The sequence below is a fragment of the Podarcis liolepis genome (assembly GCF_965112155.1).
Source record: "Podarcis liolepis genome assembly, chromosome: 5".
NCBI classification, from domain to species: Eukaryota; Metazoa; Chordata; class Lepidosauria; order Squamata; family Lacertidae; genus Podarcis; species Podarcis liolepis.
Genome location: NC_139556.1, coordinates 62498083 through 62518886, shown reverse-complemented (window position 1 = coordinate 62518886; position 20804 = coordinate 62498083). Strand labels below are relative to the sequence as shown.

The 20804-nt window shown below is 41.5% G+C and overlaps 1 protein-coding gene across 1 annotated transcript; it reads left to right on the top strand.

The window, feature by feature from the left end:
* Positions 1-849: 849 nt before the first annotated feature.
* Positions 850-20469, top strand: FAM168B (family with sequence similarity 168 member B). Its single transcript, XM_083505766.1, has 7 exons — positions 850-1227; positions 6396-6476; positions 9377-9460; positions 11645-11787; positions 13398-13575; positions 14652-14776; positions 15729-20469. Exons 2-6 carry the CDS (start codon positions 6407-6409, stop codon positions 14762-14764), a joined length of 588 nt encoding a protein of 195 aa, XP_083361892.1. The 5' UTR covers positions 850-1227; positions 6396-6406; the 3' UTR covers positions 14765-14776; positions 15729-20469.
* The last annotated feature ends 335 nt before the right edge of the window (positions 20470-20804 follow it).

The following is a 20804-nucleotide window of genomic DNA, read 5'->3' as shown; positions in this document are numbered from 1 at the left end:
AGCCTTCTGGCGCCCTCCTTATCCGCCATCTAACTATTAAACTGTATTATGGGCAATCATTATCGTACAGGAATGAGTCACCTTGGCTCCAAAACAACACCAGAAATAGTTATGCAAGCATGTCCTCTCAGGAAGGTGGCTGGCTGCCATGAGCATCTCTTTGTGCTCTTAATCAATATTGGGATAGCTACCCGGCTCCAACGTTTTAAAAAACTCCCTGATCTCAAAATATGCAGTGCAAAAGAATGCAGACTGTGTTTAATGGATTGTATAGTTGTAAGTTTTAACCGACTGCATTGCACCGTTTTGTTTTGACTGTGAACCTCGATTGTTTCTTTCTCCAACTGCACAGCCTCCATGAGAGAAACAGGTAGTGGAAGGGAGCAGGACAGGCTCCTGAAGTGACTGTAACCCCGGAAATTACCCCCTGTCCTCTGTCTTGTACACCTTATACACTTATTAGGCCAACCAAAATAACACACAATTGCACGCAAGCTTTCGAGTTCTGCAAGGGGACCTGCCCAAGCTCAATTCCCGAGCATGTCGAGGAAGGGCGGACAAACGCTGCCAGTCAGTGCAGACAACACCGAGCTAGATAGGCCATCGGCCTGCCTCGGGATAAGCAGCTTCCTCTCTTCTCTACTCCCGCTCTGATAGTCCAAGACAATATTGAGCATGTGCCTTACAGGTGCAAATGACCCTGAGAAAGCCTCCTACACGTGACCAGCCCTGAGGCCACCTAAACAAATAGCAATTAAAAAAACAACAGCCGTCGACTCCTTTGCTTCTTTTGCAGTCTGAGGGGGCGGGAGGGGGGAGAACAGCAGAGCGCGACGGCTCCTCCGACCACGTGACAGGGAGCCGCGGCAGCGAAGGAGCCTTTCTCCCCCCGCACGTGACAGCGGCTTTCTGCTCGCTTTGGGGGGCTTCAGGCGCGCGCGGCTCTCGTCGCCGCCACCGCCGTCCATCCTCTGCACCCAGCCGACGGGCGGATGTGACGTTTTGGGCCGCTAGGTTGCTGCGCAGTTCTCTGGAAGAGAGAGAGAGAGAGCGAGAGAGAGACGGGAAGGCGCAGCCAGGAAGGGCTCGTAGTTGTGGTAGCGGCAGCTCCAGGCGGCACTCACACACATACACACACCCCGCCCAGGCTCGGCACCCTCCCGCCTCAGGCCCCGAGAGCGAGAGAGCGACAGCCGGGCCGGGGCCGCGACGAAGCGCCGCAGTCTGGTAAGCGAAGGAGCGGGCGCCCCCCCCCCTGCAGCCCCTGCCCTGAGGGGAGGCCGAGGTGGTCGGCCGTCCTCGTACCTGCAGCTCCCGGCCTCTGCAGCCTTTCGGGGCCGCGGCCAGAACAGCTGCCCGGCGGGCTCCCTCCCCTCGGCTGGCCTAGTCGCTCCCCGGCGGCGCTGCAGTCAGTTCCCTTGCAAGGCCCCGGGCGAGGGATGCTTGGCCGAGGCAAGGCCGGGGCCGCAGACTCTGCGCCCGCGGGCGACCTGCAGCAGCTCTGCTCGTCGCGTTTTCCGGGGGCGATCAGCCGCTTTCGTTTCTCCGCACATTCTCCCCCCCCCTTCTCCTTTCCCTTTTTGCACCTAGCCGTGCTGCTGAACGGCGATGCTTTGCGGGCGCCTTAACTCTCCCCAGTCTTTCTCCCTCTATTTTGTGCCCGGGGGGGGGGGGAGACGGAGAGGTCACTTTAAAGGCTTTTCTCGGCCTAGCTTTAGGAGCGGGGGCGGCTGCGTCTCTTGCACAGAAAAGGATCTGCCCAATTGCCCTGGATTTTCTTGGGCCGCTTACTTTTCCCCGACGCTCCGCGGTGACAAAGAAAACGGCGTTTTAGGATTTAAACCGGTTTGCGCTTATTGGAGGCGGTCGCTGAGAGAGACGATCGCGCCCGTTATACCTACCGGCTGTGTCTTTCAAGGCTCAGTCTTGAATAACGTGGGTGGGCTTCGTGGGTCTCGCGTGTTTAATGGCAGCGGGCCTGTCTGTGCACGCTGACATGGAGGTAGCTTCCACTGAAAGCTGTTGATGGCTTTTTAACATAGACATGTGGACCAGATTGCACAGCTATTTTCTTACCACCCTACGGTGCCACTTAATGCTTCCAAATAAACATGCAGGATAGGGCTTCCCATCACTTCATTTTAGGCATATGTTATATACATTGTGAAACTTGCTATGTATGTTTCGGAGCAGTTTGCCAAAGAGGTTCAAGTGTCCTTGCAATATGTCACTGGCTAACTTGTTTAAAGCAGGTCCAAGTCTTGTCTTAGCAGCCATGTTCCTTAAACTGGATCCTTTAAATATCTGTTGGACCTTAGTTTCCATATTTGGGTATACCAATTCAGGTTTCATATGTGCACAGATAAGGCAGATCATGCATGAAATGGCTCTAAGTCCAAAAATCAAATACAGAATATACATAATGATACCCTCATCATGTTTTCCTTAATTTTTTAATCCAATTTGCTCTATAGTTATCTCTATAATAAAAATACAGCACTTGAAGGCCTTTTAGACTGATTTGCAGTAGACTGGTAGCACTTGTTTAAAATACTTTTTAATGACATTGTAAGTCAAAGAATATGTTTGTGTTGTCTGTTTTAATTATTATCAAGTGTGGTTTGAGAGTTTCCTTAACAATATTTGGCTCTTGTCTGCTCATCTTAATCTAATCTCTAGGATTTAAACCATATAGTAATGGAGAAACATTGCTGCCATGTGTGCTGCCTTGATTTTAACCTTACTCAGAAAGGGATAGATTGGAGTTTGCTTTGTTTTTTTAATACAAGCTAACAGGCAGACAATTAAAGTGTCCTCACATCTGGTATTTGAGCTTTTCTTTTTCTATATTTGTGCCATCTATATCATGCTTGAATAAACCAAATGCCTTACATTACAACTTAGCTTGTCATTGTCATAACCCTTAGCAGTAACTCGTTTGTTTCTGTTAGTTGTTCTTCACTATGACTATACCCTTTCCAGCTGTTTCTGCTACAGTTTTTCTTTTTGTCAATTCTCTGGCCATTTGCATTCAGTTCCAACTTCTAGGCAGCAGAATATTACTGTTTTTAGTTTTGTGGTCAGCGGAGCAGTCAACCTGATTTTCTTGATTTTGGCCTGATTAGGAACCAGGTTATCTGATTTGGAACCAGAACCCACCTGCAGTTGACAGCCAACTTAGCCAACTTAAGACCATCTTCTGAGGCCCTGCTCTCTATCTTGTCAATAAAAGAAGTAATGATTAATACTAAGGACCAGATTCTTGATGGTGGCCACATATTTGTGGAATTACCTTGCTCAGAAAATACATGTGGCCTGATTATTGAAACTTTTAAAGAGAAAACTTGGCCATTTTTATTTCATTCTGTATTTTAAATTAATTGGTATTTGTTTTAAAGAGATAATGTAATGTGGCTTTAATATGATGGTTTCATATCTTATGTTTCCACTGAGAAACTTTGTACACTGCATTGTGAATGTCATTGTGTCCTGAAAGTCAAGTTTTGAAATTCTTTTAACTAATGTTTCTTCCCTATAACTTTCCCCATCTTTCAAGACCTACTGCCACTCTAGTCTTGTCTTGGGTTTTCAGGGTACCCACATAACTTTTAACGACATATGTTCTTCTAACACCTAAGCACATACATTTTATTCTTTAGGTTGCTTATTTTTTGCAAAGACGAGGAGGATTTAAACATAATCATAAAAATGTAAGATGTTGATAGTAGCACCCTACTAATTTGACTAGACTTTCTGTCTTCTCAGATATAATCTTTTTAGAGAAGCCTATAATTGTAAATGTTATAAAAGTTTGAAGCTCATAAAACAGCAAAACTTCTCAAACACTGTTATCTGTGGAATACATGCACTTCACCCTTCAGGCCAAAAAGAGTCTAGAATTTTTTTTACCCATATACGTATGCTTTCTGTTCATCAGACAGCTTCATCTTAGCTCAGTTTATCCTACCCAGTTTCACTACTAATTTCATCAAAATGTTGTAGGAGGATTATTGGCAGAAGTGGTATTTATACACTAGAGGTCAGTTTCCTTGTTTTCTAATCTATGTATTAAACATAATTTATAGACCACTTAATCAAAAGATAAACATCTTTAAGCAGTTTGCATAAAGTAGAATAACAAATGTTTATTTAAAAATAACATCAGCAAGTATACATTAAAAAAAAAAAATTGAGTACACTTTCCTAAACAAATAAGTTTTTATCAGGTGTCAGTACAGTGAAGGTACCTGCCTGATGTTAATAAGCAGAGAGTTCCAGAGCATTAGTGCTGCACACTTAAGATTGATTTCTTGCTGATATAGAAATGAACATTATAAGAATAATCTTGCATTTAAGGCCTCAAGCTGTGGAAGAATCATCATTGACCCACTTTTCTATAATTTTCTTCAGAATTATGGAGGTACAATGCTTCTTTGTAATTCTGTTCTGTAAACTATTGTCACTAGGTTAGTTTAAATGAATATTTTTGATTATGATTCAAATGGTGTACATTCTGGTCTTTCAAAAAAATGCTAGGGCCAGACACAACTTTACCAGCATTTTGCAATGTAAAATTATTATATTTGATGCTGTTTCCCTTATGCCCCAGTCTTAAGTGCACTGAAGGAAAGTAGGTTCTGTTGATATCAGTAGACTAATAACATAAGATGTCTGCAATCCAGAAGAGCTAAATTGCTCTGTAAGTACTCTGAAAAGTGTGAAAAGCACTCCAGTGATTCAGTTCTGAAAGGTCTTGAGTTGAAAATGAAGACACAGTTAAGGTGCTTACACATCCCTCATATTTGCACCCTTGAGTATTGTGATCAGTGTTCTACAACTGTAACCTCCAATCATTTCAAACCTTGAATCGGCTTTCAATAATTGCTTGCAACACAGGCCATAACGTGGTTCTTTAAGCATACACGAAAATTGGGCTTTTCTCTCTCTAGTTGCCATATGTGACTGAGAACAGGGATACTTACTTTTAAAGAAGTGGAATTTTGGCAAGGATAGTTTGTCATGAAGGGGTGAAAGAAACGGCAGCTGCCTCAATTTCTTCTTTACACAAATTTTAAAAGTACAAACGCCCTATCATAGCTTGCTGTTGTCATGCATATATTGACAACCCATCATTAACTTTAAGCCATAGTTCATGAAGTTTATGAACTATTACCCATAAGTAGTCTGGGGGACATAGCTTCATTTCCAAAATGAAATGTGTAAGCTTGATCTTATATGCTGTAGTGTGTATTGATTTCAATTACATGGATGGTTGAGAAAACCTTTCCACTTGCGCTGTTTCACCTGTCACTGAGATTAATCATAGTTTGTTTCTCATGGGGCACCAAACTGCAGTTAATCTAAAATGGAAGTGGAAGCTTGTGGTCACCTTCTTGTCCCCTTGCAAGAGGAGCGGGAAAGTACTCAGGCCAGAGGCTTGTTCTCATAATACTGAACCCTGACTTAAACTATGCTTGAACACACTCGCACATCGTGGTAGGTGATGCCACCAGTGTCTCACCTTATATTTGTTGTGCTCTACTTCTTGACTGAACACCAAGAAGCCAAACTAGCAGTATGTTTTGCTTATTTGTTTAGTACATTTATAGTCCACATTTTTCCCCCATCATGGAACTGCAGGCGACATACTGTACATAGAGTTCCCAGACACTTTCCTAGCCAATCAGCCATCCTGCTGAAAACTCAATTTCTCCCAGATAGTTGCATTATGTATTTCACATGATGGCAAGACAAGTCTTGGGTGACTTAAGGATGGAATCCTAAGCATGCTGTAATGAGTAAGCCCCATAGGTCACAGTGGGGCTTCTTTTTGCTCTTGGCAGACACCTTTATATGGGACATCTTTTTTTCAGAAGTAAAACCAGACTATGAACCACACTTCAAAATGTAGTGTCAAAAACTGCTTGTCTCATCTCTGTCAATTGTGCTCATCTACAGTGCTTTAGACTGCAGTCCCAAGCATACTTAAAAGGAGAGCAAGTGTCATTAACCTTTTGTTCTACTGAGTGAATAAATGTGTTTGGGATTACACCATTTGAGGTGTGCCATTTTGTCTACCTGTTATAAATTAAAGACCACTCTTGAGAAATGGTTCTTTTTTTTAGATAGCAGTAACAACTGTTGACAGTTTTATTGCATCTCATGTAATACATGCCCAGATATCATGAAAGGTACATATAGCCATATATGTTAACAAAATCTTAGTTGCACAATTAAAATAAAGAACTTATTAAGAGGGACTTTGTGGCAAGCACATGCCAGAATAATGAAAATGTAGTTGATAATATTGGATTCCTACTGCTTCACATTTTAGTTGAACATTGATGACTAAGACTCCCTATTCTTTTTCTATACAAATGCTTTCCCCCCTATAGTTTCCGAAATCATGAATCCTGTTTATAGTCCTGGATCATCTGGGGTTCCCTATGCAAATGCCAAAGGAATTGGTTATCCAGGTATGTAACTGAATCTCTTAAATGTATTACCTGGGTGCTGTCTATTAATCAAACTGGACATTGTAGTAAACCTAACTTCAGGATGCATTGGTGTAGAGTAGTAGCAGTTACTCCCAAGTAAGTTCCCGAGTGACAAACTTCACATATAGCCTGTGGACTGCACAAATAGCTTCAGAGAGAAAAGTGGACCAAGTGTTGTCATGTCGTGTCAGTACCACAGAGGCATTTTATTTGGCTGTAAGGGCCACCACAAACAGAGGATTGCTCTTAGACTGTACCATCTACCAGAATCTAGAAGGTCAAGGGAATGTACAATGCCTGCAGTGTAAACCTATGTCTAGGCAGAGAGCTGTGCTGATAGTTTCTGCCCTTTTGAGGCCACAAGGAATGGGAAGGACCATGTATAGTGTTTGGGTTTGGGGAGACATTTTTTCCTACCTCTGCATTTCTGAAAGCTGCAGGTGATTTGAACATTAGTTTAAATTGCTGGTTTCTAACTGTTTTAGCTTAAACTAACCTTTCTTATATGGCAACATATAAACAACTTACTGTTTCATGCAGTTTGATTATTATTATTATTATTAATTTCACTTCTATACTATTCATATTTTAAAGAAAAAATCTCAAAGCGGTTTACAACACATTGAAACATCAGATAAAGCGATCCAGAATAAAACAAGTTCAAGCTCCAAGGGAAATACTTCAGACCCTTCTCCAAGTGACATTTTGCTTTTGCAATATTTATTTACCTACTTAATTTATATAGCTGTTCCATAGCAGAAGTACTCTAGGAAGCCAGTGTGGTGCAGTGGTTAGAATGTTTGGCTAGGACCTAAGAGATCAGGGTTCAAATCCCCACTCAGTCATGAAGCTCACTGGATGACCTTGGGCCAGTCACAGCCTCTTAACCTACCTCACAGGGTTGTTGTGGGGATTAACATTCAGGCTAAGGCCACAATTTGGTTTTTCATGATGTCTGAACCCGGCCAGTTTTGGACTTGCTTTTTATTTTGAAAGGAATACATACATACAAATAGAAAAATGCTTTGGATGCAGGCTTAACCTTTGCCGTGTAACTAACTGCAGATAAGAGAACACAGGAAGGGCCATAGCTCAGTGGCAGAGCATTTGCTTTCTATTCATATGGTCCTAGGATTGATCCTGGTAGAGCTGGGAAAGATTCCCTGCCTGAAACCCTGCAGAATTGCTGCTAGGTCAGTGTTGACATTACTGAGCTAGTTGGGCCACTGGTCTGGCCCAGTAGCTTCCTGTGTCCCTAACATCGTTTTCTGCCAGTGCGTGTCTTTAAAGCATTGTGCTTTTCATCCTTTGTTTCTCCGTGTAGAAGTGCTTAGTTAGCCAAAATAGTCTACTGTTGCTGTTGTCTCGTTTCAGGCTGTCCATACCATTGAAAATATACATTCAAATGCTATTATAAATTATTATTTTATAACTCATTAAAATATCTCCCTATTTTAAAAAGTAGTTGAGAGTGAGAATATTAGGGGTGACTTTAATATTATTTAGAGCTTTTTTATTTACCTGTGTGTTGCTTTCCACAAAGAATTCCTGAAGTGACTTATATTAAATATGAAACTACAAAACAGAGAGCATACATCAGTTAAAGGTTTGTCCACAAAAATGAGTCATAAAGCAAAAGACTCCTGCACCCAGAAGCAGGGTTTAAGGACCTGTTGCTGAACTTCTCGCTTACACACATAGGCTCGTACAAACCACAAGAGTCCCTAGTATCAGTGCTACTTTGTAATCTTAAAAACAGTTCTCTGAATACATAGGAAAAGTGCTATACTGGGTGGTAGTAATATTGAAGGTCCTAGCATTTACCATTTACTGTTTATTACGTGGATGGGAGTGCTTTACAGTCCTCATCCTCTAGCATATAAAATACAGTTAATTGGACTTTGGAATTAGCAGACTGCACAAGTAGTTGCGTATAACAATGCAGAGGTTATTTAAAAAAAAAATTCTAGAGAGTTGGGGTGGCTTTGCATAGTATAGATTAAGGATAGACACCTGCCATTCTGTAGCCTATGCATCTGGCTGGCATCCACACCTGACCACAACTTCCTGATGCATGGACAACAAACATAATGAAATAGAGCCATAGCCATTTCATATGTGGCTATATCAGGGGTAGGCAACCTAAGGCCCAGGGGTCAGATGCGGCTCAATCGCCTTCTCAATCCGGCCCGCGGACGCTCCAGGATCCAGCGTGTTTTTACATGAGTAGAATGTGTCCTTTTATTTAAAATGCATCTCTGGGTTATTTGTAGGGGCTGCCTGGTGTTTTTACATGAGTAGAATGTGTCCTTTTATTTAAAATGTATCTCGGGGTTATTTGTGGGGCACAGGAATTTGTTCATTCCCCCACCCCACCCCCCAAAAATAGTCTGGCCCACCACATGGTTTGAGGGATGGTGGACTAGCCCACGGCTGAAAAAGGTTGCTGACCCCTGTACTATATAATACATTTGGTTTATTGTTAATGCCTATTCTATGAAGATTGCCTCAGAAAAGTGGCTACATTGCACTGTATAATTTCAACCTCTTTTTGGCTGACTGAAGCAGTTTTTTATATTTGTGCAGTTGGCCTGGAAGCATAGGGGTTAGATGGCCATGATTAGACATGTCCTGTAGCCTTACAGCTGGCTAGGGCTGGAGGGGTTTAGAGTCTAACAGCATCTGGAGGGCACGACATTGGATGCCCCTGGTTGATAGCCTGAAGCCTCACAATATTAATCATGGGCTTGATTACATCACTGAGATACAATTGAAAGAAGTCATGTTCACCTTATTTTAATTAGTTGTAAGCTTGGAAAACAATACAAGTAGATCATTGGAGGTATTTCTGAAAGTAATTTTCAACTGTTTTCTCTTAGCTGGATTCCCAATGGGCTATGCAGCTGCTGCTCCTGCCTATTCTCCAAATATGTACCCTGCAGCAAATCCTACATTCCAAACAGGTATGTATGCAGACATGTCGAAGTCAACCATATAAAGCATTGGGTGGGAATGGTGATATTTTTTGACATCTGCAGAGGATTTCTGAAACAAAGAAACTGAGTAGCCAGACTTTTTGTTGTTGCTATGTTTGAAAGAGGAGTGTGACAGACAGAGGAAGCAGGTTCATCTTTCCCCATCTCCATGCTAGGTACTGTTGCATCCATGGCATTTGTCTGTCGTGTACTCTGGAAAGGAACATGATATCTGTGAGAGTTAATTAGGACAATTCCACTGCTCCCGTTTCCCATTATAGGCCTTGATTCTGGGAGGCATGACGCTGTGGGTTGGAATATGATGTTAAATGGCCATCTGTCATGGATGCTTTAGTTGAGTTTCCTGCATTGCAGGAGGTTGGACTAGATGGCCCTTGGGGTCCCTTCAATTCTATGATTCTATGATTTCTTCCCTCTGTGTGTCGAAGGCAACCTGGTTCCCTGTTGAGAGACACGGGGATGGTAAATATTGGGTATTGCCTGCAGTAGGGTTCTGTGACTAGGTGCTCATTAGAGGGTGAATGTGCAAGAGAGGGTTCTGCCTCCTGTGTACTCTTCCAGTTGATGTTCTTCAGCCTAGTTCCCACTCTCACATGGGTAGTCTCCTTGGCGCTTGCAATTGGTTATTCACATATTGAGGAAGTTAAGACTAAACCTTATCATCCAATGTAGGGAGTTGCAATGGAACACTATCTGCATTTTGTTTGTTCTGCTTTTTGTCTTTTGCTCTTATCCTGTGAAGATAAATGAGTCATAAGTTTTTGGCAGTAAGATGGAGAGGAGTGTTGGGTATTCGCCAACATGTACTCCATGTTCCCTTCTGCGTGCATCACAGAGTTTACTGGGGTTTGCACAACAGGTGCTTCCTGGTGGCAATGTGTATTCTTTCCTTGGTATTCCCTGCATGTGGGGATACTGCTACAACCTATTGGGTAATGGACTGTTTGCCAGTGCACAGTATTCCTGATTGTTGTTGCTGGGGGTGGGGTGGAGAAGGAAGGTGCACTATATAGCCATTATTTTTCTTGGTTGTTGGAGCAAAAGGTGGTCAAGGGTTGTTTGAACCAAGGTCCCCTCACTGTGCGGGGCATCCCTCCATTTTTTAATCATTGTGCCTTGTCCTTCCAGCTCCACATCCTACCCAATTTTAGAATTAGGCACCATCCTCTTGAATACCTTGCCCCCACCCCCCCGGGGGGTTTAGCAACCAGGTTCAGATCTGTTCTGGATCCAGGATTATTGTTTTTCTCTCTGTGTGTATTTGTATTCCAAGATCTAAAGAAAGTTATTGTAAGAGATTATTACAAGATGAGTGTTATTCGTTTCTCCTATATCTCCCCATCCCCCTGCCACCCCTGAAGTGCAGAACTTAGTGGAAATATCACGATGCTTCCAGCTAGGTACATGGCAGCTATATTAAAATAGTGCTATGCATCATGGGTATCAGAAATCTGTATAAAAACACTCCAGAATGGATTCTGTAATCTAACTTCAACCACAATCAGTTTCGCAAAGTGAATAGACTTGTTTTGTTTTATTTATTTGGTTATAAGTATATATACTTCTATTTGTAAAATAAATAAATAAGAGTAGTTTATAACTATACATAAAACCATACAAAAAATAACCCAAAATTGGCTAACTATTGTGGAAAGGTATATTTTTAATTGCCCTCATAAGCCTGACAGAACAGAAAAGTTTTCAGCACCTATTTAAAAGCTGAAACAGAAGGAGGCCTGCTGAATCTATTGGCAGAGTATTCCAAAGTTATAAATATTTGCTGCCTCGTATTATTATTTTTAATCTGGTAAATAAAGTACAAAATTTCTGTTGTGCTTTACCTAACTGTTGTGCTTTACCTAAAACCCAAGTACTTTATTGACCAACCTTAATACCTGTACCACTCTTTGATATTCTGTTGTTGTTTTTGATTAATAAATTGTGTGTGGTAGCAGATTCTATTTCACTAGAAAATTTAATGGATGTTACTAATTCTTGTGGTTTATTAATCTGCTTGATTGTTAGAAATTATGAAAGCATGTATGTGCATTCAAATGGCTTAATGGAAGGCTTACATTTGTGCCCAGGTGTGCTAAATAAATCTGATTAAAGCTCAGCAAAAAGATTACATTTGGTTTTCTCTGTTTATAGGTTATACACCAGGCACACCATATAAAGTCTCCTGTTCACCTACCAGTGGTGCAGTGCCTCCCTATTCTTCATCACCCAACCCCTATCAGACTGCAGTGTATCCGGTTCGAAGTGCCTATCCACAGCAGAATCCATATGCACAGGTAAAAAGTATAGATTTACTGTTTGCATTCATTCTGTAACAGCCCAGAATGCTATCCTTCTCTACTCTGTTAGTATTTTCTGTAGAATCAGTGTGTTGTGCAGAAAGTTTTGACTTTGGTTGCTCTTGCTTTACATTACTCTTGTTAGGTTACTGTACTTGTGGGAATATCTGATTTTTCTGAGCATTGACATTCTTGGAAATATGTGGTGATGTTATTGTTTTGGTAAATAGAAACATGCATAGAAACAGGCTTGTGAATGAACTCCATCTTTAAAATGCTTGTTTTCTCTTAAGAGAAATAGTTGCAAATACAAATAGACATACCGTATTTTTCGCCCTATAGGACGCACTTTTTCCCCTCCAAAAATGAAGGGGAAATGTGTGTGCGTCCTATGGGGCGAATGCAGGCTCCTTGGCTTCAGCGATAGCAACGCTAAGCCTCCGTAGCCTGTGCTCCAGAGGCTTCGCGTTGTTTTCGCTGAAGCCAGGAGAGTCTGCTCTTTGAGGCTGGCGGTGGGGGAAAGCAGCGCTTCCCCCCACTGCCAGCCCCACAAGCTCGGGGGGCAGCGGGAAGGCGCGTGACGCCTTAGCGCTGCTCCCCGACCTGGCTTTGAGGCTGGCGGTGGGGGAAAGCAGCGCTTACCCCCACCGCCAGCCCCACAAGCTGGGTCGAAAAGCCCGCAGGAGCTGCACACTCTTTAAAGAGTGCGCCGCACTTGGGGGCTTTTCCCCAAGGAGGGAGAAGGGACTGACTGGCCGAGTCAGTCCCTTCTCCCTCCTGTGGGCTTTTGCGGGAGATGGGGGAATTCCCCCACCTCGTAGAAAAGCCCGCAGGAGCCACGCACCCTTTAAAGAGCGTGCTGCTCTTGGGGGCTTTTCCCCGAGGAGGGACAAGGGAATGACTGGCCGTTTCTGTCCCTTCTCCCTCCTGGTTGAAAAACCCGCAGGAGTTGCGCGCAGCTCCTGTGGGCTTTTGCTGGGAGGTGGGGGAATTCCGCCACCTCCCGCAAAAGCAGGGAGAAGGTCTTGGAGTAGCGCACAGGCTGCGTGCAGCCTGTCCACTGCTCCCAGAGCTGCGGAGGGGGTGTCATATTTTTTTCCTTGATTTCCCCCCCTGAAAACTAGGTGTGCCCTATGGGCCGGTGCGCCCTATAGGGCGAAAAATACGGTAAACATTTAGATTCTGAATTACTGCCTTGTGGCATGCAGGGTGAAGCAAAAAAGAAAGATAATCCTGCTTTATTAAACTATCCCAAATATTTAAGCTGATAAAATTACAGGATCTCAGTACAAAGGCGATCTTGCTTTTTGGAAACAAAATGTGCGACTTCAGGTGTGAGAATAATGACAGTTCAATTAGAGATTAACAAGGCAAGTGTTGTGGGTTTGTTTGTTTTTTCAGGGGTCCAACTCCCACCTGAGTTGTAATTTCAGAGGAGGAAAGAGATGTAATTTTCTGCCTTTGATCTCTCTCACACCCCCCACCACTCCAATTTATATCTGTGGTCTGTACTTAATGGTATTTTTCCTGAAATAGTTGTGTGTGCCCTTTTAGGATGCATGCAGTGGTGGCAAGGATTTTACTAAACCAACTATTTTTTCCAACAGCAAGGCACTTACTACACACAGCCTTTATATGCAGCACCACCCCACGTAATTCATCACACTACAGTTGTGCAACCCAATGGAATGCCAGCAACTATGTACCCAGCACCAATTCCGCCCCCCAGAGGAAATGGTGTCACTATGGGAATGGTGGCTGGGACCACAATGGCAATGTCAGCAGGTAAATAGATTTTTGTTATACTACATTCTGAGCCAGGGTCAGTATTTAGTCTCACTTGATAGCAATCAGTGTGGCCAGTTTGATATTGCATGTAAATCCTCATGCAACTTGTGATAAGTGGATATTGTATATCTGAACTTTCTTGGCTACCATGACTGATACCAATACTTCAAAAAAGTGCCACTTAGGACTAGAAGTCAGATCATCCTGTAGCACTTGAGTTTCACAAGTTAATATGCATTAACTACTCTGATTGTCTGAAATCTGCTGCCCATACACTTGAGTGGTGGTTGGATTTTAACTTGAGACTTTGGCCTGGTTCACACATCGCTTAGTGTGGGGGTTCCGGGGCAAAGATTGCGGCCACTTTACTCTTCCTTGGTTATTCTGCTGCTGCACTGCCCTGAGTCATGGCTTGATTTAGTGTGTTCTGTGAACCAGGGGTCATGGTTTAGCTTTCCACAGACTAACCACAAGCTGTTTGCCCTATGGTTTACACAGCTTAAGGTCTCTCCAGGAGAGCTAAGCTGTGATCCCAGGTTTAGACAACATGCTAAACCAAACCATGGTCACAGCCGGCAGAGCAATGGGGAGGCACAAAGTGACTTTGATCCCCTCTCTCAAATCTCACACAGTCATGTGTTCCTTCAGAGCCATGATTTGGCTTACTTTGACTTGTGAACCATGTCACCTAATTCTATTGATAAATTTTATATGAAGCATTTTTATACAGTGGGGAAATACTGCAAGCTGAAGAGCTGCTCAGAGGATGTAGATGTACTTGGGGCAGGGAGTGGGAGAGTCTAACTCCTAAAAACCTTACCTGTTCCATGTAACTCATGAAGTAGCTTCATGAGACACGCTGTCTCAGCCCCAAACTAGGATGATATACCTGCCTCTCGGTGTGTAACTTTCCTTTTTTTTTGCTACAAAATTGGGGGGGGGGGTGAGCAAAAGGGACACATGGCCACAAGCTTGCAAAACGATGTTCCTTTTAAATCCTATGTAAGTTTTTATCGATATGTTGACTTCTAAATTAAAGCAACATTATTATGAAAATATTCTTTGCTCCTCAGGTACCTTGTTGACAACGCATTCCCCAACTCCTGTAGCCCCACACCCAGTTACAATGCCCACCTATCGGGCCCCAGGAACGCCAACCTATAGCTACGTGCCCCCACAGTGGTGATTACCACACAGTGTAAGTACTGGCATGGTTGTAACAATCATAGCAACGTCTTTGCTAGAGATCTAGCACAAGTCACAGGATAAGTTATAACTTTTTGATAGTAGGTGCGTTGGTACGTGTCACCTGTAAATGTCAGGCTTGGTTATATGTTCTTAAACATTGCTTGTTTCTGGGAAAGAACGTTTTACAATCACAGCAGTTTGGCTTTCTGAAGAGTGTCTTATATCCATGTATAGTTTTTCACTCTGTACAAAAGAAATTTAAAAATAAAATTAAGCAAGATTTATTTACCAGGTTAAAGACCTACCTATGTCGCTTTTGTGCTTTGGTCTCCTTGGATGAATACTTGGCTGAGAAAATTTTGAATTCGGCATTTGGATTCGGAACTGTGTGGACTTCAATGGGGAGTACTGATGAGAGTTAGCTTTGGCTAACATCTGCACTGCCTATTAATATGATCCAGCAGCACATGGAGTTCCCTGATGGAAGGGTCTCCCTCATTCAATTTTCCTGACTATTTTAAAGTTAAAACAAGCTTTGAGCAGCTGTTAATTGCCTGAAATGGGGCATTTACTGTTGATTTTTGCTTTAACATTTTACATATATCTCTTTGACTGAGGATCTGATTACTCTGCTGGAAATATTCTGATCCATTTGCAGAATCTGACTGTCTTGAGTCATGGGCTTTCTAGGCTTTCTAGTACAGGTTGGATAGATGAGCTCTGAAAGTGAAATCTGCTAGGTTAGATTGAGGAGGCAGACAGAAGAATAGGGCTATCTTGCTGTTGAGCACAAGCTATGAATCTGCCAATTCTTGGTGAGTCTATGGAACAAGGCGAGTCTGAGTGCAGAAGTAACTATTATGTGCCACATTTGAATTGTTTCTATATTTGACATTGCATGGATCTTGTGACACGAGGTCAGACATTTACTTAGTTGCCTTCTTACCCTTCTTTGAATGTAGGTTTGAAGATGGGAGATATGCAATCAAGTAACTGAGGTTTAAAAGTTGGTGCTGAAGCCCTCATGCCTCCAACCAGGACTTATTTCTTCTGAATGCTTGCAATCCTTTGCTAAACACTAATTCCACATCACTGAAGATTTCCCAGTGCTGCATATCTTACATCTTGGAACTCCAGCAGTTAGTCTTAAAGCAAATCCTGTTTTGTGGACTGTCTTGCAATTTTTAGCTCATTATAATGATTAAAGGGAGTATAAATTTATTGATCATATCTAGTTGAATGCATGTCTAAGAACACACAAAGCTTGCTCAATCTACCTGCTGTGACTGATGCAAAAAAAAAAATATGTCATATGCAAAATCCAAAGGAGCCGAAAAGTATTTTACAATTTGTATCACTAATGCACTGTTGTAATGTATGCAGGGTCTTAAGAGGTAGAATTGTGACAGTGATTTTTTTCATAGAAAAACATAATATACATTAGCAACTTTCAGTTGATGAAGGCACCAGTTCAAGGGGGCACTGTTAAGTGATATTTTCCTTTCCTAGTTCAGTGACTGGAAAATTAGTTCATAGTTTGCAGAGAATCAGTTTACCAAGCATACCTTTTTTCCATTTCCTTTTTTCTTCCAGTGGGAGGGGGTTAGATTCAGTGTTGCATAAACATTCTTAAGGACAAGAATGAAATTTTGCAGGAAGTGTGGTTATCAGTGGCAAAAGCAGCTTGTCTATAAATCATCAAGGTATACTTCATTAGAATATTAGGTGGAAAATCTATCTACATAATGGCTTGCCTCCTTTAAAAAAATCAAATCACAGTTTTAAATGGTATGTCCAAAAGAAATTTCCGCACTTCTGGTAGAATCAGATTTCCTTTGGTTCCAATCCCCACCCCACCCCAAGATAATTTTTCTTACCAGTCCTGGTCAGCTAAAAAAAATTCAATTTCAACCAGTTTGCTTTTGTAAAATGTACTAATGTAAATAGGAAGGAATTCAACTACATGTTAGATATGGTAAAGGCAAACAAGCCATTTGAAAATATTTTACTTGGCTTGGTTTCCTCGCAGCATAGATTATGAACAAAGTGTGGTAGGAGTTGTCATGATGGAAGAGTTCCAAAAATGAGTACTGAATTAGAAAGTGATCAAGTACAAAGACATTAATTAGTATTTTGGCATAATCTCCTATCATATCCTTATTGCTTCCTAAATTGCATTTAGAAGACAGTAAATTAAGAAAGCAGATGCAGTGTTTCATTGCAGCGAGTGACTCCTGAATTCCTTGCCTATGACTTTTAAGTTTTTATAAAAGTTCCTAAGTCAATTCCGTGGGGAGATAGGGCTAGTCTTGGAACCCATTTGTGTACCAAAATTATTATGAGATTTTATTTTTAGTTTAGTTTCAGTGCTAAATGCAATCAAGGGCTTTCTTTAAATTGGCACCATTTAGGTAAACAGTAACAGGACATTATTTTCCCAGTATTTCCAGCGTACAACAAATTGTGCTGTAAGTGGTTATAAAATGTTCCGTTAAAAGTTGGTATTTGTATGTTAGGTTATAGTGTTGGTAGACTACTCAAAAAGCTTCTCTTTTTTTAATTGTGAGATTGAGTATCCCTGTACTTTATTTTGGGATGATCAGTTTTTAAATCGCATTTGGCAGCTACTTCTGTGTAGTATGCATGCTGATTTTAATGCTGCCGTCCTATATTTTCCTGGGGCAGGAGGGTTCCACATCTCGTATCCTTGTAGAGGTGAGGGCCTTGATAACTTTGTTTTATAATAGACACTCTTCATGTTTTTGTTTTAGCGTAAGGTTTTATAAAGTTAATTTTCCAAGGAGCACATTGTAGGTGGCCCCCTTGATCCAAATGCCTTTAGCACAACAAAAAATTAAGATATTTAAATTTTAATCTTGAGCACTTGTTGCAGTTTAGAAAGTCCCATATGCAGAGAACAACAACAGCAAAATCCTACCCCTACCATTTGGAGTCTGTACTGCTTTGGACGAGTCTGCTTAGCTATACCATTTGTGAAATTGATCTGTAATTCTTATTTTCAAAGTGCTCCACAGACCTAGTGATCATCCAGTGTGGGCAAATGTCCATTTTAGCAAGTTTAGAATAAAATATTTCTTGCCACAGATATGAGCATTGAAAATACGGCTTTGTTGGGGACATGTTGAAAACAAATGGAAGCACTGCTGCCTTCAGTCTCTTAAATGCTCTGAACTCTCTTCAGCTAATGCAGCACTTTGTGAATGGTAAGGACAAGTTATAATTTATTCTCCTCAAGCTTCAGATTTCCGAATGCTTCCTCTTGCTTTTTTTGGACACAGTAGTAGTAACAGCTTTCTAGGTGATCTCACTTGAGCACTTTTTTCTAAGTTGTGTTTAGGGATTCATCTGCAAGGGGGGGAAATAGTACTTTTTGCAAAAGATACTGCACCTTCCAGAAATTCTAATCTGTGGGTGGGAGGGAGGGAGAGGGCATTTTTTTGGGAGGTAGTTCCATGCCTCCATTACAGTCAATAGGGAAGTAACCAAAAGCACAGTGATGAGGGGGTGTATATAGCTTGGTATATTGTTGCAAATAATAAAAAGCATGAATATGAAACTGAAAGTTTGTACTTCAAGTGGGTTATAGGCAGCAGGAGGTGTTGTGGAATTCTTTCTTCTGCTGTTTGTTCCATTCCCTGTTTTAGAATTCCTGGGTGGGGGGGGGGTGCGCATGGGTGGGGTGAAACCTCGAAATTTTAGTACATGGCTGCATTGGAGCTCCCCAGAAAGTTATAAAGGGAGCTAATGCAGTGTAGACAAGGCTCAAATCAAGCTGCTTTTTCAAATGAACGCAGCCTTAAATGTAATCAAAAATTACAGCAATAACAGAAAACAAAAGGATCTGGGCTTTTAAACTTCAAAAGTTATGTTTTTGAATAATGTTCAAAGTATCATTTAGGAGACGTTCCCAAGGTAGATAACACAGTGTTCTAAGTGTCTCTTTTTAAAAGAAGAGCAAAATAGTAAAATAGTCACATTCTATGGAAACATCATTTGCCTAAGAATTGGTAGATTTAGTCAGTGGTGTTTAGCACTAACCTACTGACAGGAAACTAAACCTCAATTATTAATCCTGATTATAAATGTGTAACTAAAATATTGTTGAAGGCTACAGAAATTCAAGTACTCTGACAAGCTCATAAAGTAACCATGAAAGGTAGCATGATGCTATAATGGAAATATTGTTTGGTGGGATTCACGTCAGCTGAATTCCTGTAAATGAAAAGCCACTTAGAATGCAACACTTGTAATCTGGTTAAATTTTATGGAACGGTATTTGCATAGGGATATTCCATGTCAGCTGATCTTCACAGATCTTAATTTCTGTATAGAATTTTGAATTGATTAGGCAAATCTTTCTCCTATGTGTATCAAATGAGCAGTGTTCCTCTTGGTTGAGCACAGTATTGTAAAGCTAGCTTAATTTGTTTTATTAAAATGCAGAGAGATTGGATGACACTGTTCTACGCAAAGCAGAATATCTAAATTGCTTATATGAAAATGGTGAGTTGGCACTGTTAGGTAAATACACGGTATTTAGCGGCTGCTTCTGAAAGAAGTCGGCATCCATATAGAGGTTTTAACTAATTTCTTGATAGTTGTGAAGGCTCACCATAGCATTTTCTATTGGGTAACTCTGCTAGAATACATCAAATAGTACAAATGCCATTTCTGTCCGTGCATGTAAAATACCAAGCCCCAGATCCAGAGATCGGTTGTGGGGGTTTTCTCCAGGGGTGTGGGCACATGGAGTTTTTTCCAAGCCCCTTGCTTACTGACTTGAGTGCTGCTGTATAGATACTACTTTTTCAGCCTGTATAACCCCCTTCATTCTGAAGTGGAGAAGGAAGGTTGTGCAGGCAAGGAAGCTGCATGTGTGTCTTGAGTCATCTGTGAAGGATCTCTTTAGTCAGGCTGTAAGTCTTCAATAGAAATGGAAGGGAGAAAAGCTACATAAGCATGTTTTTGCATTAATATCTCAAGCCATCAAGATTCTTGAACTTCCTTTTCAGGCTAGTGAAGGCAGGGGGGCATCTGCCCCTTTCTAATGTGACTTGGAATACATTTTGAGTATCGCAGTGTCAGGAGCCAACTTAGTGTATCAAAATATTCTAAATAGTTTGACCTCTAATTACCCAACATGATCTGTGTGGTTTTTTCCAATCTGATGTGACTTTTGAGCACTTAGCAAGCAAACCGGGGAAGTTTCATTTAGCTTGCTGCTGTACAGACTTGTTTTTAGTAGAATGGATTTGTTAGTGGGATTTTATTGTAGTGCTATTATTGGCTGCCCTTGTGGGGTGAAAAGGGGGAGTGCATGCAACAGAGGTGCAAGAGGCCCCAGTAATAGTGTTTGTTATGAAATAGACACAGGTTTCCTTTTTTTATAACTTTTTTTTTTTAAAGAAGACTGTCTTAAAGCAGTTGTATTGGTACTTTTTCCAAGTTTAGGTCAATGTTGTCTTCCAGAACCAGTTTAAAGCATCATATCTGCATTGAACTATTGCATCAACACATAGGAGTGGCAATTTCATTCTGAGCCAACTGTGTAAAATTCATTTTTATTTTTATGCAATCCAATGAGTAGATGAGCTCAGAGTTAAATTCTTAAAAGCACGTTTATGTAACAGGAATTGTTATGTATTAATACTTCAGTTTTCAATAAAGATTGACTGTGTTGCTTATCGTGGTCCTTTAGTCTTGTTTTTTTTTTTTTTCCTTGGAACAACTACAGGTCTCAAAGTTCCCATCTTACCTTCCAGTTGCCTATGCTAGCTGGAGATGATGGAGCATCTGCACATGCAGAGAGCCCCAGGTTCCCTGCCCTTGCTCTGTGATGTAACTTCATATGCTTAGCTTGCTGCTTCAAATCAACCACAGCATATCAAAACAGCTGCTTACTTTACTCAAAAGGAAAGAGTGTTAAATTGGCATCAGTCCTTCTGTTGGTTGTATAGCACACTTTCCCCTTTTGCTGGTGGTATCAAAGATCCTATATTACTGCATGCTTTCACAGA